Genomic DNA, 14,033 nt, shown 5'->3' with positions numbered 1-14,033 from the left:
CACCTGTCCGCCACTGTTGCTGGGGCCATGGGGTCGCTAACTCCTCCGAAGACGTGGTCGTCTCCATCTGGGAAGCCATGATGGCGCACTTTTTCACCACGCTGGAGTTAGGCCCAAACGGCCTAGTGGGCCGAAGTCCACAGCCGTTGTCTTTGGCAGTTCGGGTAGGCTTGGCAGTTCGGGTAGGCTTAGCGGCAGGCGCTACCATTGAGAAAACGAAGTCCGCGTAAATCACCGTAAATCGTAGCGTGTACTCGAAACTGGCACCGGTCTATGCGCCCGTAACTTCACCCGCACATTGGTACCACTTATAGCGCGGTAACTGCTAATTAACACTGCAAAAATTGACAGAAAAGACGGAGACGGAACAGACTCGAGCGCTCTTCTTCTTTGTGCCTAGCCATTGCCACCCGTGCTGCCACGAGTTTTTTTTTTTCAACTGCCCTACCGTTATCAGCCCGGATAAATAGTGGGAAACATTGCACTTCTAACGAATACAACACAAAACAAATATAACTGTTCGCTACTAACGGAAGAACGGGATCGCCGTCGTCGTCTTCTCGCGATTAGCGCCGCCAAATACGGAGCACGAGCAGACAATTTTGACATGTGCACCTATACAGCGCCCCGACGATATTCATGAGGACATGAGTCATACTGTAAGCACACGTGCAAGAGTGAAGCATCGCCAGACGTGCAGCGGGGAGCCACAGTATGCGACGGAGGCGATGCGGCTGCAACGACAGAGTGAAGTTCCTGCCCCTGACCAGAAGGCGCCAGTGTAGGCCCGTTTTCGAGCACCATCTCTACTGAAAAAGTTTTTATACAGCCTCCTTGATCGAATCAAAACAGTCCCCTGCCACCCCTGCGACGTAACTGCCCCTCATGGCTCATCCGCCCATCTCTGACGCGGTTTCTCTCCTGTCGGGGTTCATCTACACGAGGTTTGCTGAATTCAACTTTGCCTTGTTGGCACCAGTGTTGTAGAATGAGCGTCCCCATTCCATCCCAGTTCCATTAGGGGAGTGAAATCTTGTCGCAATTCCATTCGTTTTAATTCCTCTGAATGACAAAACGTAGCCCGTTCCCACTCCCAGAACAGACGGGGGGTTCAATTCCATTCCTTTCAATTCCTCAGCGTAGAGACTGTCCCTTTATGCTGTACCGCAGTGGTTCTCAGCCATGACTGCCCCGGGGACCCCTTTTGGGCTTGCTAAAGTGATGGGGGAGCCCACGATGGAGCATATGTTGTTTGATGTCATAACGTCAAACAATTTCTACTTGCAGCTTACGTAGCGTACACACTTATTCGATGCCCGCCTTTTATGGTTGACGCTAATGACGATGCGCACCATGTTAAACAATCTGGTCTTGAATCTAAAATTCTTCTAAACACCTATATATTGCCTCTTCTGTGTATGCTTTTTTCCTTCTCATAGCTGGCTTGCCGTGCAAAAAGCACTTGTTAAAATAGGTGCTACGCGGAGAAACTAAACGTACATGTAATGCGACAAAGCTAATTTTTTTGCATTGCAAGAAAGTGCTGGCAAAATTGAGAAAAAGCTCTGAGTAAAAGCTTTGAGGTAGGCTTCGCGGACCCCTCAAATGCTCTCGCGGACCCCCAGGGGTCCGCGGACCCCCATTTCAGAATCACTGCTGGGCCGCGTTATCGAGGAACAAAAGAAAAGCTGACGCTGTCACCAGCATTAGGAACGGCACATGGCTTAAGAACTACTCACCACACATTAGCCACTAAAAGGGAAAGACAGCGATAGACTGCTTTGATTGCAGTGATGCTGATGCAATAGTCAGCTTCGCTGTAGGTCCCAGGTCAAGATCGATACAGCTTCTATAAAAATCGAGACTATTCCATTCCTATTTCATTTCGGCCAAGCGGCGCCTAATTCCTTTCCCATCCAATCGGCCCAGCGCCACCGTGCTCCCATTCCCAATCTACTGCGGGACTTCGAATAGGTGGGATCATCCGGATTCATTCCGATTCCGGAGTGGTAAATCCGGAACATTGGCTCGCACGGCAGGCGTAAGATGTGTTAAGATTTCTGGTAATTGGCCCTCGAGCCACGAGCACGAGGCTTGGGTGCAAGCCTTTTGTAGCGTGAGCTACAGTGGCCGAGGTTGAGCAGTTTCGCGTGGCACCTGCAGAGCCGTGCTACGCATGCACGAGGAGCAGTGACGTCACACAGCGCAGAAAACGTTGCTCGCTGCCCGGCGTCTCTCACACACCCCACGCGCCCAGCGTCTTCACCGACCTCCGTCCCACACGGGGAGGCCAGGTCCACTTGATAATCATGCGCGGGGGCCGGCTGTGGAACCGATGGCTCGTGTGTCGCAGCAACACCGGCGTGCGCCTGTGGAACCAGCTTGGCTCTGGTGTGATTGCTGACGCTGCGCCGGAGCCGCTTGATAAATATACACGTGTCACATAATGCGTACACCGTGTGTGTGTCATTGAAGCAGAAGTAAGCATGATTATCAAGCTATCCCTAGACAACCAGGAAGCTAAGAATAACCAGCTGAACCTTAGCTCACGCTGCGTATATACTTGGATAGGCGAGCTAACCCACTGCTATTTTTTTTTTAAATTTGACGTTAAACGATGGTTTTAGATGCGACGGCATATCATTCACTCGCTTTGTCTCTCCATACGGCGTTGTCGTTGTCCGTCCACACCCCTCCCCCATTCTCCTCGCCGCGCGAGCTGCGCTCTCCGCCGCTCGCCGCCACTTCTCTCCGATAGCGAACACTCTCTCGCGAGGGGCATTGGATTGGATTCGATTGGATTGGCTTGGCTTGGCTTGGCTTGGCTTGGCTTAGCTTCGATTGGATTGGATTGGATTTGGATTGGAATGGATTAAAGTGGATTGTGTTGGATTGTGTTGCGTCATAGCCGCGCAACGTTGCGTTATAGCCGCGGCAGTGGGTTCACGGCACGTTTCACGCGATGGGAGAATCAACTTAACGGAAACAACAACGGAACCCCCTATGCGTCGCATCTACACAGGGGTTCCCGCGAGGGGAGGTGAGAGTAATTTTTTAACAAGTTTTTTTCATGACATTATCGCAAACGTAGCGCACACACATTTTTAAACACGGTAGTCTTTCTTGGGCTACTTAAACCCAGAAATTTGTGTCTGTCTGTATGTCTGTCTGTCTGTCCGTCTGTCTGTCTGTGACTCGATTCAGCCTCCCGCTCAAAGCAAAACAGTGCCTGCGCAATAGTCTTATATAGTCACAGCTAAATCTACCCGTCTATGTCTATGTGTAATGTTCATACTTGTCAAAATTGTGGAAGAAGAACTAGACATTACACAAATATGAGACAACAAATCAATAAAGAAGTGATATTTGCAGTGTTTCTTTATAAAGTATCAAACATGCTTGACTTTTGCGAAATTAATACTTCGTCAACTACAGAAAAAGAATTCACTCCGCCGTCGCCTGCTGTCGCCCGCGCCACTACAGCGTCTGGCGCCATTTTAAGAAATCAACCGGCAACAGTTACGCAAGGTTCCACTAGATAGGTTCCACGTTCTGCTTGAAACGCACGTGGAGTAGGGAAACGCGGTTCTATAAACGTTGAAGTAGGACGCCTCGATTAACGAGCGTCTTCGCCGTACGGCAGCGTTCGCATCGAGACACCCGGTTTAGAGCAGTAGAACGCGGGAAATTTAAAATGATTTAAGCAAACCTTTGGCGTTTTTACCTTGGGAGGGGCGCGACACAAGAGGAACAACATGAGAGGTGAGCGGGAAAGCGAAGGGAGGCATTTACTTCGCAAAAACCGATAAAGACTATCGTCTTTTGACGGCATTTGCAACGAAAGGAGCAGATACGCGGCCAATTTTTTATTAAAAGAACGCCGCAAGCACAGGTTATGCATTGAGATTCTCCATCAAGTACGCAGAATGGTGTCTTTTTTGTTGAGCGATGTTGAGAAATATGAAGCAGGTTTCCAGATTTAGTAGATTGAGAAAATGGGGCCTTAATCAAAATTTCGTGCAAGCATTTGTTCAGCTTTGGCCGCGTGTTTCAGTCGACGGACAAAGAGATAGGCATACATGCAGACCTAAACTTTCGCGTTTCATTTCAGCCCAACAATGACTATCGTATTTAAAAATTGGGAACCTAACCAGCATTAGCAGAGGGCAGAGTAGAATTGGAACCGCGCCTAAGGTTAGCGAACTCAAATCTGACGTGGAGGTCGAAAGGTGCGCTCTCAGCCACCTCTCCACCGTCGCTGGTAGCGGCCAGCGTCGCCGGGCTTCGCATTCCGTATCACGAGGAAGCCGGGTACATCCTCTGTCGTCAGCTCACGTCTGTCCTGGTGCCACGTGACCCTGGTGACCGGGGAGGACGCACCCGAGACGAAGCACTTCAGGTAGGCTTCGTCGCCTTCCTTGTTGCGGCGCCCGTCGATGCGTTCGCCTCTCACCTGCATCCTCTCTGCTGCAAGGCAATACGTGGAAACAGGGAGAAAAAACATCCTGCTAAAATTCTTTTCCAAATGTCGTAGAGTATTTTCGCCCAGCTGCTTTGTCTTGCTCCATCCTGTTAGGACCGTGTGATGTCTCTCTTCTGGTTTCGCAGGACCGGTACTGACACGTATTTGCCGTACAGCCCGCGCATATATATGTCATGTTAGGTCTACCCCCACAGTATTTCGGAACGCTCAGCGGGCACTATATAGGCCGATGCCTGAGAACCAGTAGGTCGAGAAGGCCAGAGGATGTTAGAGTCACAGTCTGTTGTATCAGACAGGAAACAGTATTTGGCCGTTTTATATTCAGTAAACGTTTAGTTATCATGCAATAGTGTGTTAGGGATATCAAACTTAAAAAAAACGTAAAACACCTAAAATGAATCTAGGCAATTTTCAAACTTCATAATATATTGTTGCGCGTAAGTACAGCGTTGTAGGTTATAACAGATGAACTCAGGGCGATGCGATATTTATTCTAGGCCACTGTAGCTGGCCATGTGGCTTATTTCTCGCGTCTCGGAGTGAAGCGGTATTTGCAGGCCTGCTCCTGTATGCCGACGTCGTTCAAGGCGAAGCAGAAGAGTGTGGCATTGAAGAGGAAGGCGTCCACCACCACCTCCAGTCGTCGTGGGCTGACATCTAGGACGTGGTTGCTGCCCGCAGTCTCGTTCCTGGCCACGTTCCACATAATTCGCTCCCGGCCGCCATCGTCCTCCGCGATCCAGAGGTAGCGCAGGCCTTCATCCGGATACGCGCTCACGTCACAGCTCACACCCACTGTTTCGTTGATACGGGCCTCAAACATCTGGACCTCCGCTGCTTGGCACTTTGGCTTGTCTGCGAGGCAAAGAGGGGCGTAATCAGGCAAAAGCAATTGGAGTGGTTACGGTGCCAGCCGCCCACAAACCGTTCCAAGGAGAACACGCTATAGCGAAGTCCAAATCCCAATCAGCCAGAAAATGTTCAATAAAACCCAAGCCCTCACCTCCGCGGAAATTGGGTTCACGCGCTGCTGTCCAGCCGTGTGAAACCTAAACCAATCGCTTTTGAATTCCCTCTCAAACAAGGAGCACAACCTTTGGCCAACCACAACACTAACCTCGACCAATCTCAAACCAACCCTTTTTCTCCCGGTGTCATGACATGGACAACTGCGCAGCGATTGGTTTGCCATATGCTTGCTTATTCGCGTGGCGATATCTGCGGTCTTCGTCGCGAAGCAGGAGGCAGTGCCTGACGGTGGGTGGTTCAAATTTCGAATTATGTTTTTTGTAATGAGGCCCTTTATTATGCTTGATACTTTATTTAGTCTGCCAATTAGCTCCGTCTCAGTTGATGCGAAACACTGGTAGAGGGTTTTTATTTATATGATGTAATTGTGTGCCACTTGACTTTTATGTATTTGGGCAAAAAATGGCACAGCCAGCCTGAACTGGCGAGAGACGGTGCTAGCGGAGCGAGCTGACCTTTCTTTCCTTTCTCCGGAAAGAGGTAATGCCTGTGGTTGGCTGGGAGAAATGTGTAGTCATCTCGCCAGCTGCTTGAGATTAAAGACTTACAGGGACACCGAAGTGCAATTGTCAAGCTAGTAAATTTGCTTTGGTTTGGATTTTAAAACATTGTAATTGGTGTGGGCCGACGTCTGCTGCGAGGAGCGATTGAAACCAGGGGATCGTAGTTCGAAATAGCTGTTCTGGATACCGACGCGTCCGAATTATCCGGAATTTTCCGCCATTAAAACATATGAGGCTGTACCGGGACCAACTCGTGAGTTAGAATTAAGCGGAAACCCGCCGCGGTGGCTGAGTGGCTAAGGCGTTGCGCTGCTGAGCACGAGGTCGCGGGTTCGATTCCCGGCCGCGGCGGCCGCTTTTCTGATGGAGGCAAAAAGCAAAAACGCCCGTGTGTACGATATTTCGGCGCACGATAAAGATCCCCAGGGGGTCAAAATTAATCCGGAGCCCTCCACTACGGCGCGCCTCATCGCGTGCGTTGCGTCGGTGCGTTAAACCCTACAATCAATCAATCAATCAGAATTAAGCGGAAGTTCGAAATAATCAGCTTATATGTATTTATTTTGTAATGCCTGAAAAAAAAAAAACTATCATGCGCGGGTGGCGGTGGCCGCACCAGCTAACCGCAGTGACATGACTAAAAGGTGCTACGTGATTGGACGATTTCCAAGATTAGAATTCAAACAAGTTTCGGTTTTGGTTCTGTGAAACAACGTACTTGGCAGCCGACGTTATTGTTTGATGGGCATTCTCGATATTTAAATAATAGTTATACCGCGCTTCTGCCATGTTGTAGGCAGTAAAATGCGTCAGATAAGCCTACCACCACGGCTTCGAATCGTAGAAATCACTACGCGAGGCGTACGCAGTGAATGAACGCCCTCCACGTCACTGCAGACGCTCGAATACAATGCGCTATTCCCCCATCTTTGGCGCTTGTCTGGCTTATGCCTGGATCGTAAAAAGCGTGTTCGCACTAGGCCAAGGATCGGCTCATTCGGGACTGTGCCAACTCCCCGCAAGGAGTCGGTGCCCAAGGCAACACCACTACAACGAGAACTCGCTAGCGCGTCAGTGTCAGTCTGCGGGCGTTCTGCGGACTCACTCGTGGCGCAATGAACGTCACAGCGCAATAATGGTGAATGCACTATAGTAAACATCGGCCAAAAACAAAAAAAAAAACGACTTAAAAAAAAATCTACTCTCCGGGATTCGAAGTTGCGACTTGCAAAATGACGTTTCTAGCTCTGCAGACGACTGGGCCACGACCGTTTTTTACGGATTTATTTCCGTTCGTGTCAAACGAAAAACCAGGTTACAGTCATTTCACAAGATTTGGGATAATACAAGCTCACTATCTCTTCAGCGGAACAAGGTCATCAAGCATTGGTAACCATTCAGGTGGTTCGCTTAGCGTCCTGTATACCTCACGTATGTTGACCACACTCTCAATAAAATACTCTCTGATGGGCCGCGCATTGGGATCGGCATGCCTGTCAGCCATCCTTGCGCGCCACAAGCTGTGCATGCTGATCAGCATAGACATGTCGAATGGCACGCCTCCTGTATCACCTACAAATAGAAAACGAATCCCGAAAAGGTTTATGGGCAGGCCCTTTTTTACGGTAGGCTGCAGAATGTTCCAGTGAATTCCCTCGTCTGAGCAGTCCAAAAAAATGCGCTCAATAGTATCGGGCTTTAAGCCTCTGGGACAGTTATTGATCCAAAGCATGTCTAATCCTTTCTGTTTGAGCCATGGCTTCACCGGAAGCGTGCCACTGTGGAGCTAAAAAAAGAAACTTTTAACGGACACCCGCAGAGGCATTCTCTTTACCCTCTTAAGCACATCGCCTTCCCTTCCCACTGCATACATAGAAGGGAATAAGTATAGGGGAATTGAGTAACATAACATCAATACGGTCCTTGTATATTTTGCGTAGTACATAGCTTAAGTACTCTATCGAAAAGCACAGTGGCAATAATTTTAACGCCCATACAACTTCGCGCATGAAACCACACAAACTTGCTCGTCTACACCCGGAAGGGGACACAACAAATACATGTATATAATCACGAAGGCACACTTGAATGACAGTACATAGAAAGTGATTATTCTGATCCCTTAAAAAGCAAATCTTGGACGCAATCTGCTTCCGAAAAAGGTGGCAGACCCCCAAGCCTCCTTTTCAAACCGAGCGGTACAAGCTCGAGCGGCTGGTCCGCTCCCAAGTCGATCCCCGTACAAAAACAGCAAACACACTGTGTAGCTTCTGAACACAAACTCGTCATCGACAGCACCTGAAGGACATAGGACACTGTGGCAACAAAAAATAAATTGCACACAATAGCGCACGTGACTTCGGCAATTCCTTCCCACCCCACCTAGTTGTCTGCACCCTGGCGCCCTCTGTTTCCCGTACCCAAAATTTAGTAGGCTGCCGGTAGTTATTGAGTGGCTGTCACGTGTCAAGGGCAGCCCCGAGGAGGGGATGCATCAAAACCCCCAGAAAAGGGAAAGAAAGAACAAAGAAACGGCCATTTGAACGGCGCGCCATGAACGCACCAATGAGCGAACGACAGCGCCTAAACGCCGATGCATCACGGTCAAATATGGCAGCGCAATGGTCAGCCGATCAGAGAACGCCGCGCAGGAGACCCGTGGCGTGGCGACCTAATATGGACATGAAAACGCCAGGAGCCAATTAGAGTAGGCCGCGATCAAGCCCAGAGGGGTTAAAATCCGGGCTCACAAAGGAGAGAGAGCGTAAGAATCCAGGAGGCGGCAAGAGCACGTGAGCTTCAAGGAACGAGCCAGGGGGGCGTGGTCAAGCCATCGATTATGCCCATCAAGCCTGGGTGGGAGCGGGCCGTCTTCGCGTCGGCTGCGGCATCCTAGACGCACCACGAACATGTCTCTTCGCGGCCCCAGCGGCGGCGGTCGGGCACCGGCGGCCAACGTCCACGCTCCGTCGACCTTCGCTACCTTCGATTCGACTGCCACGAAAGGCTACGTTCGTGCCGAGACTACCTGTGACCTCCAGCGGCAGCGGCTACCAGGGGGTAGCCACCGAGGAAACACATCGGAACGCGCAGAGCCCACACCTTCCAAGGAACGACCGAGTGCATCGAACGCCGGCATCGAAGTACGACGAGGACGGCTACCACCGGGTCGCAGCAACGCACGGGTGCGACACTTCAGCTCCGACAACCGGGGTAGGCCCGTCCAATACGGACAGAGTGATTGGGACACAACTAGGGACTAGTTGTTATAGAGAGAGTACTAGCGACATTGCGATCAATTAGTAACGTAAGGGCAGGGGTCCTTGGATAGGACTGAATACGAACATTGTTGTAGAGACTTTCGAGTTTTGTTTTGAATTGTATGTTTGGATGTTTAGTTAGGGGTTTTAGTGCTTATTGGTTGAGTGCAATAATTTATTAAGTCGTTTGCTTTAGGGTTTTCTAATTGTGTATTAAATGTTTGTTGTGTTAAACATGTCAACGGCGTTACTGCGTCCATCTCTCTGAGCTGGTCAAGACAACCTCACCACCCGTTCACGTGACTGTGGCACGCCCAAGTATTTCGCCGGAGGTACTGGCCACTGCATATTTTCAAACAACTCATGCGTGTCTTTCCACTTCCCGTGCCGGCAAACCTAGTGACCTTTTCCAGATTATAGCGCTTTTCTGATGGAGGCGAAAAGCAAAAACGCCCGTGTGTACGAGATTTCGGCGCACGTTAAAGATCCCCAAATGGTCAAAATTAATCCGGAGCCCTCAACTACGGCGCGCCTCATCGCCTGCGCTGCGTCGGTGCGTTAAACCGTGCAATCAGATCAGAATCAGATTATAGCGCTACCCGTATGCTTACACAACTTTGCGTCTCCTTTTACTGCGTCTCAAACGATTTCTTTGTCGCTGCAGACTATGGCTATATCATCCACATATGCCAATATTTTTACATCGCTCTTAAGAAACTTATAACCAATTATTTTTTCACTGTTCCTAATGTTTAAACAAAACGGTTCCATGTAGATGGTAAAAAGCAGAGCACTCAAACGGCAGCCTTGCGTAACCAACTGTAGAATACCTGGCGTGACTTGCTTATTGACAATTATACAGGTGAAGAATTTCAAGAATTCCTGATAACACTTTTTTACCCCATCCAGTATCACAGCGCCCAAATTTCGTACTCCAAAATAGAAAACAATTTTATGTGGAAGGCGGTCAAACGCGTCTTCAAGAACGAGTTGAAGTATTACCACGGGACTATTCACCGTATCTCAGCTACAGATACAACGAAGGCACGCGAAGCTGAACGTCAACGGAAACGCCGAACTGAAAACTAATGAAAACTTCAGTCGACACCATGGCTGCTTCGCATACTACTCGAGGAACATGGTGTAATTTTATTTATATTTATCATTTCAAGCAGGTTAGATAACTATATTGAATAGCGCTCGTGCCGTAAGCGCCCCCAAATTCCCACACTATCTCATGTCTACCGACTGCAGACAGAAAAGTGTTTGCAGATGTGGGGTAGTGCTGCTCACCGCTGTGGTAGTTCACCCAGCCGTGAAAAGTGCTTATGAAACCTTGGTTTTACGATGCACGATAAGAGTTGTGGTTGATTAGAATTCTTTAGCACGTGTATCAACTTCGCTGGCTCTTCTCCCGCCTTCAATTGGCCTTACCTTTTCCTACTAGCGTACCTGTCAGCGAATCGTCGAATATGCGTTTTTGCAGCGACCTGGACTTAAAGCTTGATACAGTGTATGAACTCACGAAGTAAAGGCATATTCTTTCACTCACAAACGGGTCGTAACTTCGTTTCAACTGAGCGAATGAATTGTGACAACCCGTCGACGGCCGGCGGAATAAACGCTTGGCCAACTAACTTTGTCGGAGGGTCGGCGAGCCGTGCAGGAGCGCACTCAAACCAAGCCACCTTTTTGTGACGTCCTATGAAACGCCGCATAACGTAGGCGTGAATGCAGAGAGGAGGAAAGCATTTTCGAATTGATTTTTCTGGTGAATAAAGTCGCGTAAACGCAGGGACAGTGACGAAACATGGCCTGCAGACTTCAGATTACAATTTGCGCTCGTAACCTCCGCATTGTTTACAAAACACTTCCGTGTCCTTTTAAAAACGGAACCCCCAGCACACCACTCTCGTTGATATTGGCGACTCCGTGTTTGTGCTAGTCACCTAGCGGTCTTCACGGGAAGCGCCCTAATCAGGTCCGGTTTCGGACTTCCCCGTGGCGCACCGCGCACTCTTTTTATCGTCGTAATTGCGTAATTGGCGTGAAACCACTGAAATAACACCCGAATACGATAAAGCGGACGTGCAAGAAGTTTTGTTGCGTCCCCTTCAATGTGTGGGCACGTTGGAAGCACAGCACTGGATGCTTTTACTGCTTCCCGCGAGAAGTAGACAGCAGGCCTCGCGAGGCGTTGTGGACAGGGAGCGCACGCATGGGAAAACAGTGACGCACACCATGCATGTTTGCCTAAAGCACTTCGCTCCAGACTACTACTCTTACTACCTCGCAGGTCAGCAGCCACTTGCTTATTCATTGCAATGAAGCCGAATTGCATGCGTGCGGAGCACTTTCTGTAGACGCGCTTCCCCGTGTGCTCTGTGTGGAAAATAAATGTGGAATAGGCGGGGGACCCCAGCGAATGCAGGGGGCGTTGGCACGATTAATGAAAGAAGAAGATCGGCAGCGCTCGCGTGCTCGAGCTTGAGTGTTCCGTGAGCACCACGAGAACCGGACGTCTGGGTCCTGCTTTCCCTGCTTGATCGGCCATACTCTGCTCGAACGTGTACCTGCCCTCTTCAGATATCTGTTAGGCGCTAAAGATATCTGTTAGATGATAATTGTGTCAAGATACATGTTTGAAATGAAGCCTTGATTTCAATTAGCTGGGAGCATCTATTTTCACTGTAAGCTTGCAGCGGTCCTCAAATGCGCACCTGCGCGCCCGCCCCGCGCACAGCTCGACGTACTCGACGCTGAAGTCGGTGAATGGCAGGACTCTCGCATCTTCGACTGGTCCAAGCTGCGAGCGCATGACGTCATCTTATCGGCGCAGGCTATGTGGCCTTTTTGTTTACTCTTATCGCATGTGAGCTTCTAGTTAAGTCGTTTCCCAGAAGTACGTTCCGCATGTTCAGAACGCCCTTAGTGATTCTCGTACCTGTTAAATAATTTGTACGATATTGTGCTTATTTATTAGCGAACGTCGCTGGTGCCTGCAAAGAAAAATAGTCAAACTTGGGTCTCAAAGCGCAAAATTGTGAAATTGCGAGGAAAAAATGTAGCGGAAATTTAACGTGCGGCCCGAATGTCGAGCCATTTTAAAGCACAGCCTGGTTGCGTCTATTCCAACTTTACCCGCAGCTACCCAATTCCCTAGGCAATTAAACCACGACGTGAAATTTCCGGTACATACGTTCATCCAGCACTTGTAAGCTGCATGCTGTAGCGTTGACATAACTAGCCAAATATTTGGGCAATAACATTTACAGCAATTCGATATAAACTAAATTGTCCTAAACAGGCCTTTAAGTACTGAGCTGATATGTGTCTGATATGTCTGATATATGAGCTGATATGTCTGATATATGAGCTGATATGTCTTAAGCGAAGCGCTTGTTTCATTCTTTATTTTTATGCTGGGAGGGGTTATCTCATTCTAATACGGAGAGCGTTTCGCGCTAACGTCACTAGCCTCGAATAATCGTCTGTGATCTACAATATTCTAGATGTAAATCGACGGTACGAGAAACACTCGCGCCGAAAGATGAAAGCCTGCAGAGCAGACGCCGCGGCATTCCGAATCGCCAGCGCTCGCTAACGCACGTCACTTTGTTGACCGCTGCTTCGCCACCTGTGCACTTTTAAAGCAAAGCTTTTTGCCTCCACCCCCCCAAGGGTTCTTTCGCGACCGTTGGTTTCAACAGAAAACTCCCGCGAACAAATAAAAGAAGTTACTGGCACCGCCAGGAATCGAACCGGGAACTAATACAGTAACCGAGCGTGAGTCCGTTGTCTTACCGATTGAGCTACGAGCCGACATGGAAACACGGAAGACCGGCGGTGCACTCTCCACGCACATCTGTGGGTTAACGCCCTGCGTTCTCGTTGAATACCACGTGATAGCGTCACGCGACCTCTCGCGCTGCTGTTCGCACCGCTCGCGGCGTGTAGCGGCCGTGTCTGCACCTTGAGCACCCGCCGGGACTAACAAAAATTAAAGCAAGCTTGCACCAACGTACGCAATCTCACTACTAGTACGACAATATGCTAAAGCCTGTGGTCTCCAGTGTATCACCTAAAAATCAGAGCTCCTTGTCGTCCGCCCTTACGCCAAACGACATATCAAGGAAGACAGTCAAATACTCCTTCGTAGCCAGGCCATCACCCCAAGCCCCGTTGTCAAGATCCTGGGCCTACATGTCTAGCCCAGCACCAAGAGTTACGATCCTTGCAGCGCCTCAAAAACAGCATCAGTCAAATCATACACATGATCAGGCGAGTTGCCACCAAGACGCGAGGCTTCCAGGAAGCGAATATCCTTCGATTAATTCAAGCTTTTCTCCTCTAGAGAATCGCTTACGTCGGCCCTTATCTTCTTCTTGGCAAGGAGGACATAAATATGCTTGATATAATTATTATGAATGTGGTTAAGCAGGCCATTGGTCTTCCCATGAATGCGTCCATGGAGAGGTTCTAGGGTAGCGCGAACTGCTCCCTCCTTCTCCGCTGCCCTCCTGGTTTTCTTTCCCCTCACCCGCGGCGCCGCGGTTTCTTTAACTCCGCGGCTGTGCCGCCATTTCTGTTGGCTGCTTCAGAGCAGACGCCCTCGCAACGCTTCGGGCCGCTCGCTGCAGTTTTTCGTGCAGTTTGCTCGTTTTCGCGCCGCAATCGGTCTTTGGTAGCATTTATAGGATTTCGAGAGCCCAGTTTTAACAACACGCTCTGAGTGAGGGTGTTTTGTTCTATATTTTT

General features: G+C 49.5%; 1 protein-coding gene across 1 annotated transcript in view; it reads right to left on the bottom strand.

Annotated features, from left to right (window-relative positions):
* Nucleotides 1-4,878: 4,878 nt before the first annotated feature.
* LOC144158340 (neural cell adhesion molecule 1-B-like) overlaps nt 4,879-14,033 on the bottom strand; it is a 60,621-nt gene continuing 51,466 nt past the window's right edge. Inside the window, exon 3 of the mRNA XM_077689161.1 lies at nt 4,879-5,338. Coding sequence (XP_077545287.1) covers nt 5,004-5,338 — 335 coding nt within the window. The 3' untranslated portion in view covers nt 4,879-5,003. The remainder of the gene's footprint in view (nt 5,339-14,033) is intronic.

Source organism: Haemaphysalis longicornis, unplaced genomic scaffold (assembly GCF_048455015.1).
Source record: "Haemaphysalis longicornis isolate Haplotype H1 unplaced genomic scaffold, Haemaphysalis longicornis Haplotype H1 scaffold_10, whole genome shotgun sequence".
NCBI lineage: Eukaryota > Metazoa > Arthropoda > Arachnida > Ixodida > Ixodidae > Haemaphysalis > Haemaphysalis longicornis.
The sequence above is the reverse complement of the archived record's forward strand: the minus strand, read 5'-3'. Positions and strand labels throughout refer to the sequence as shown.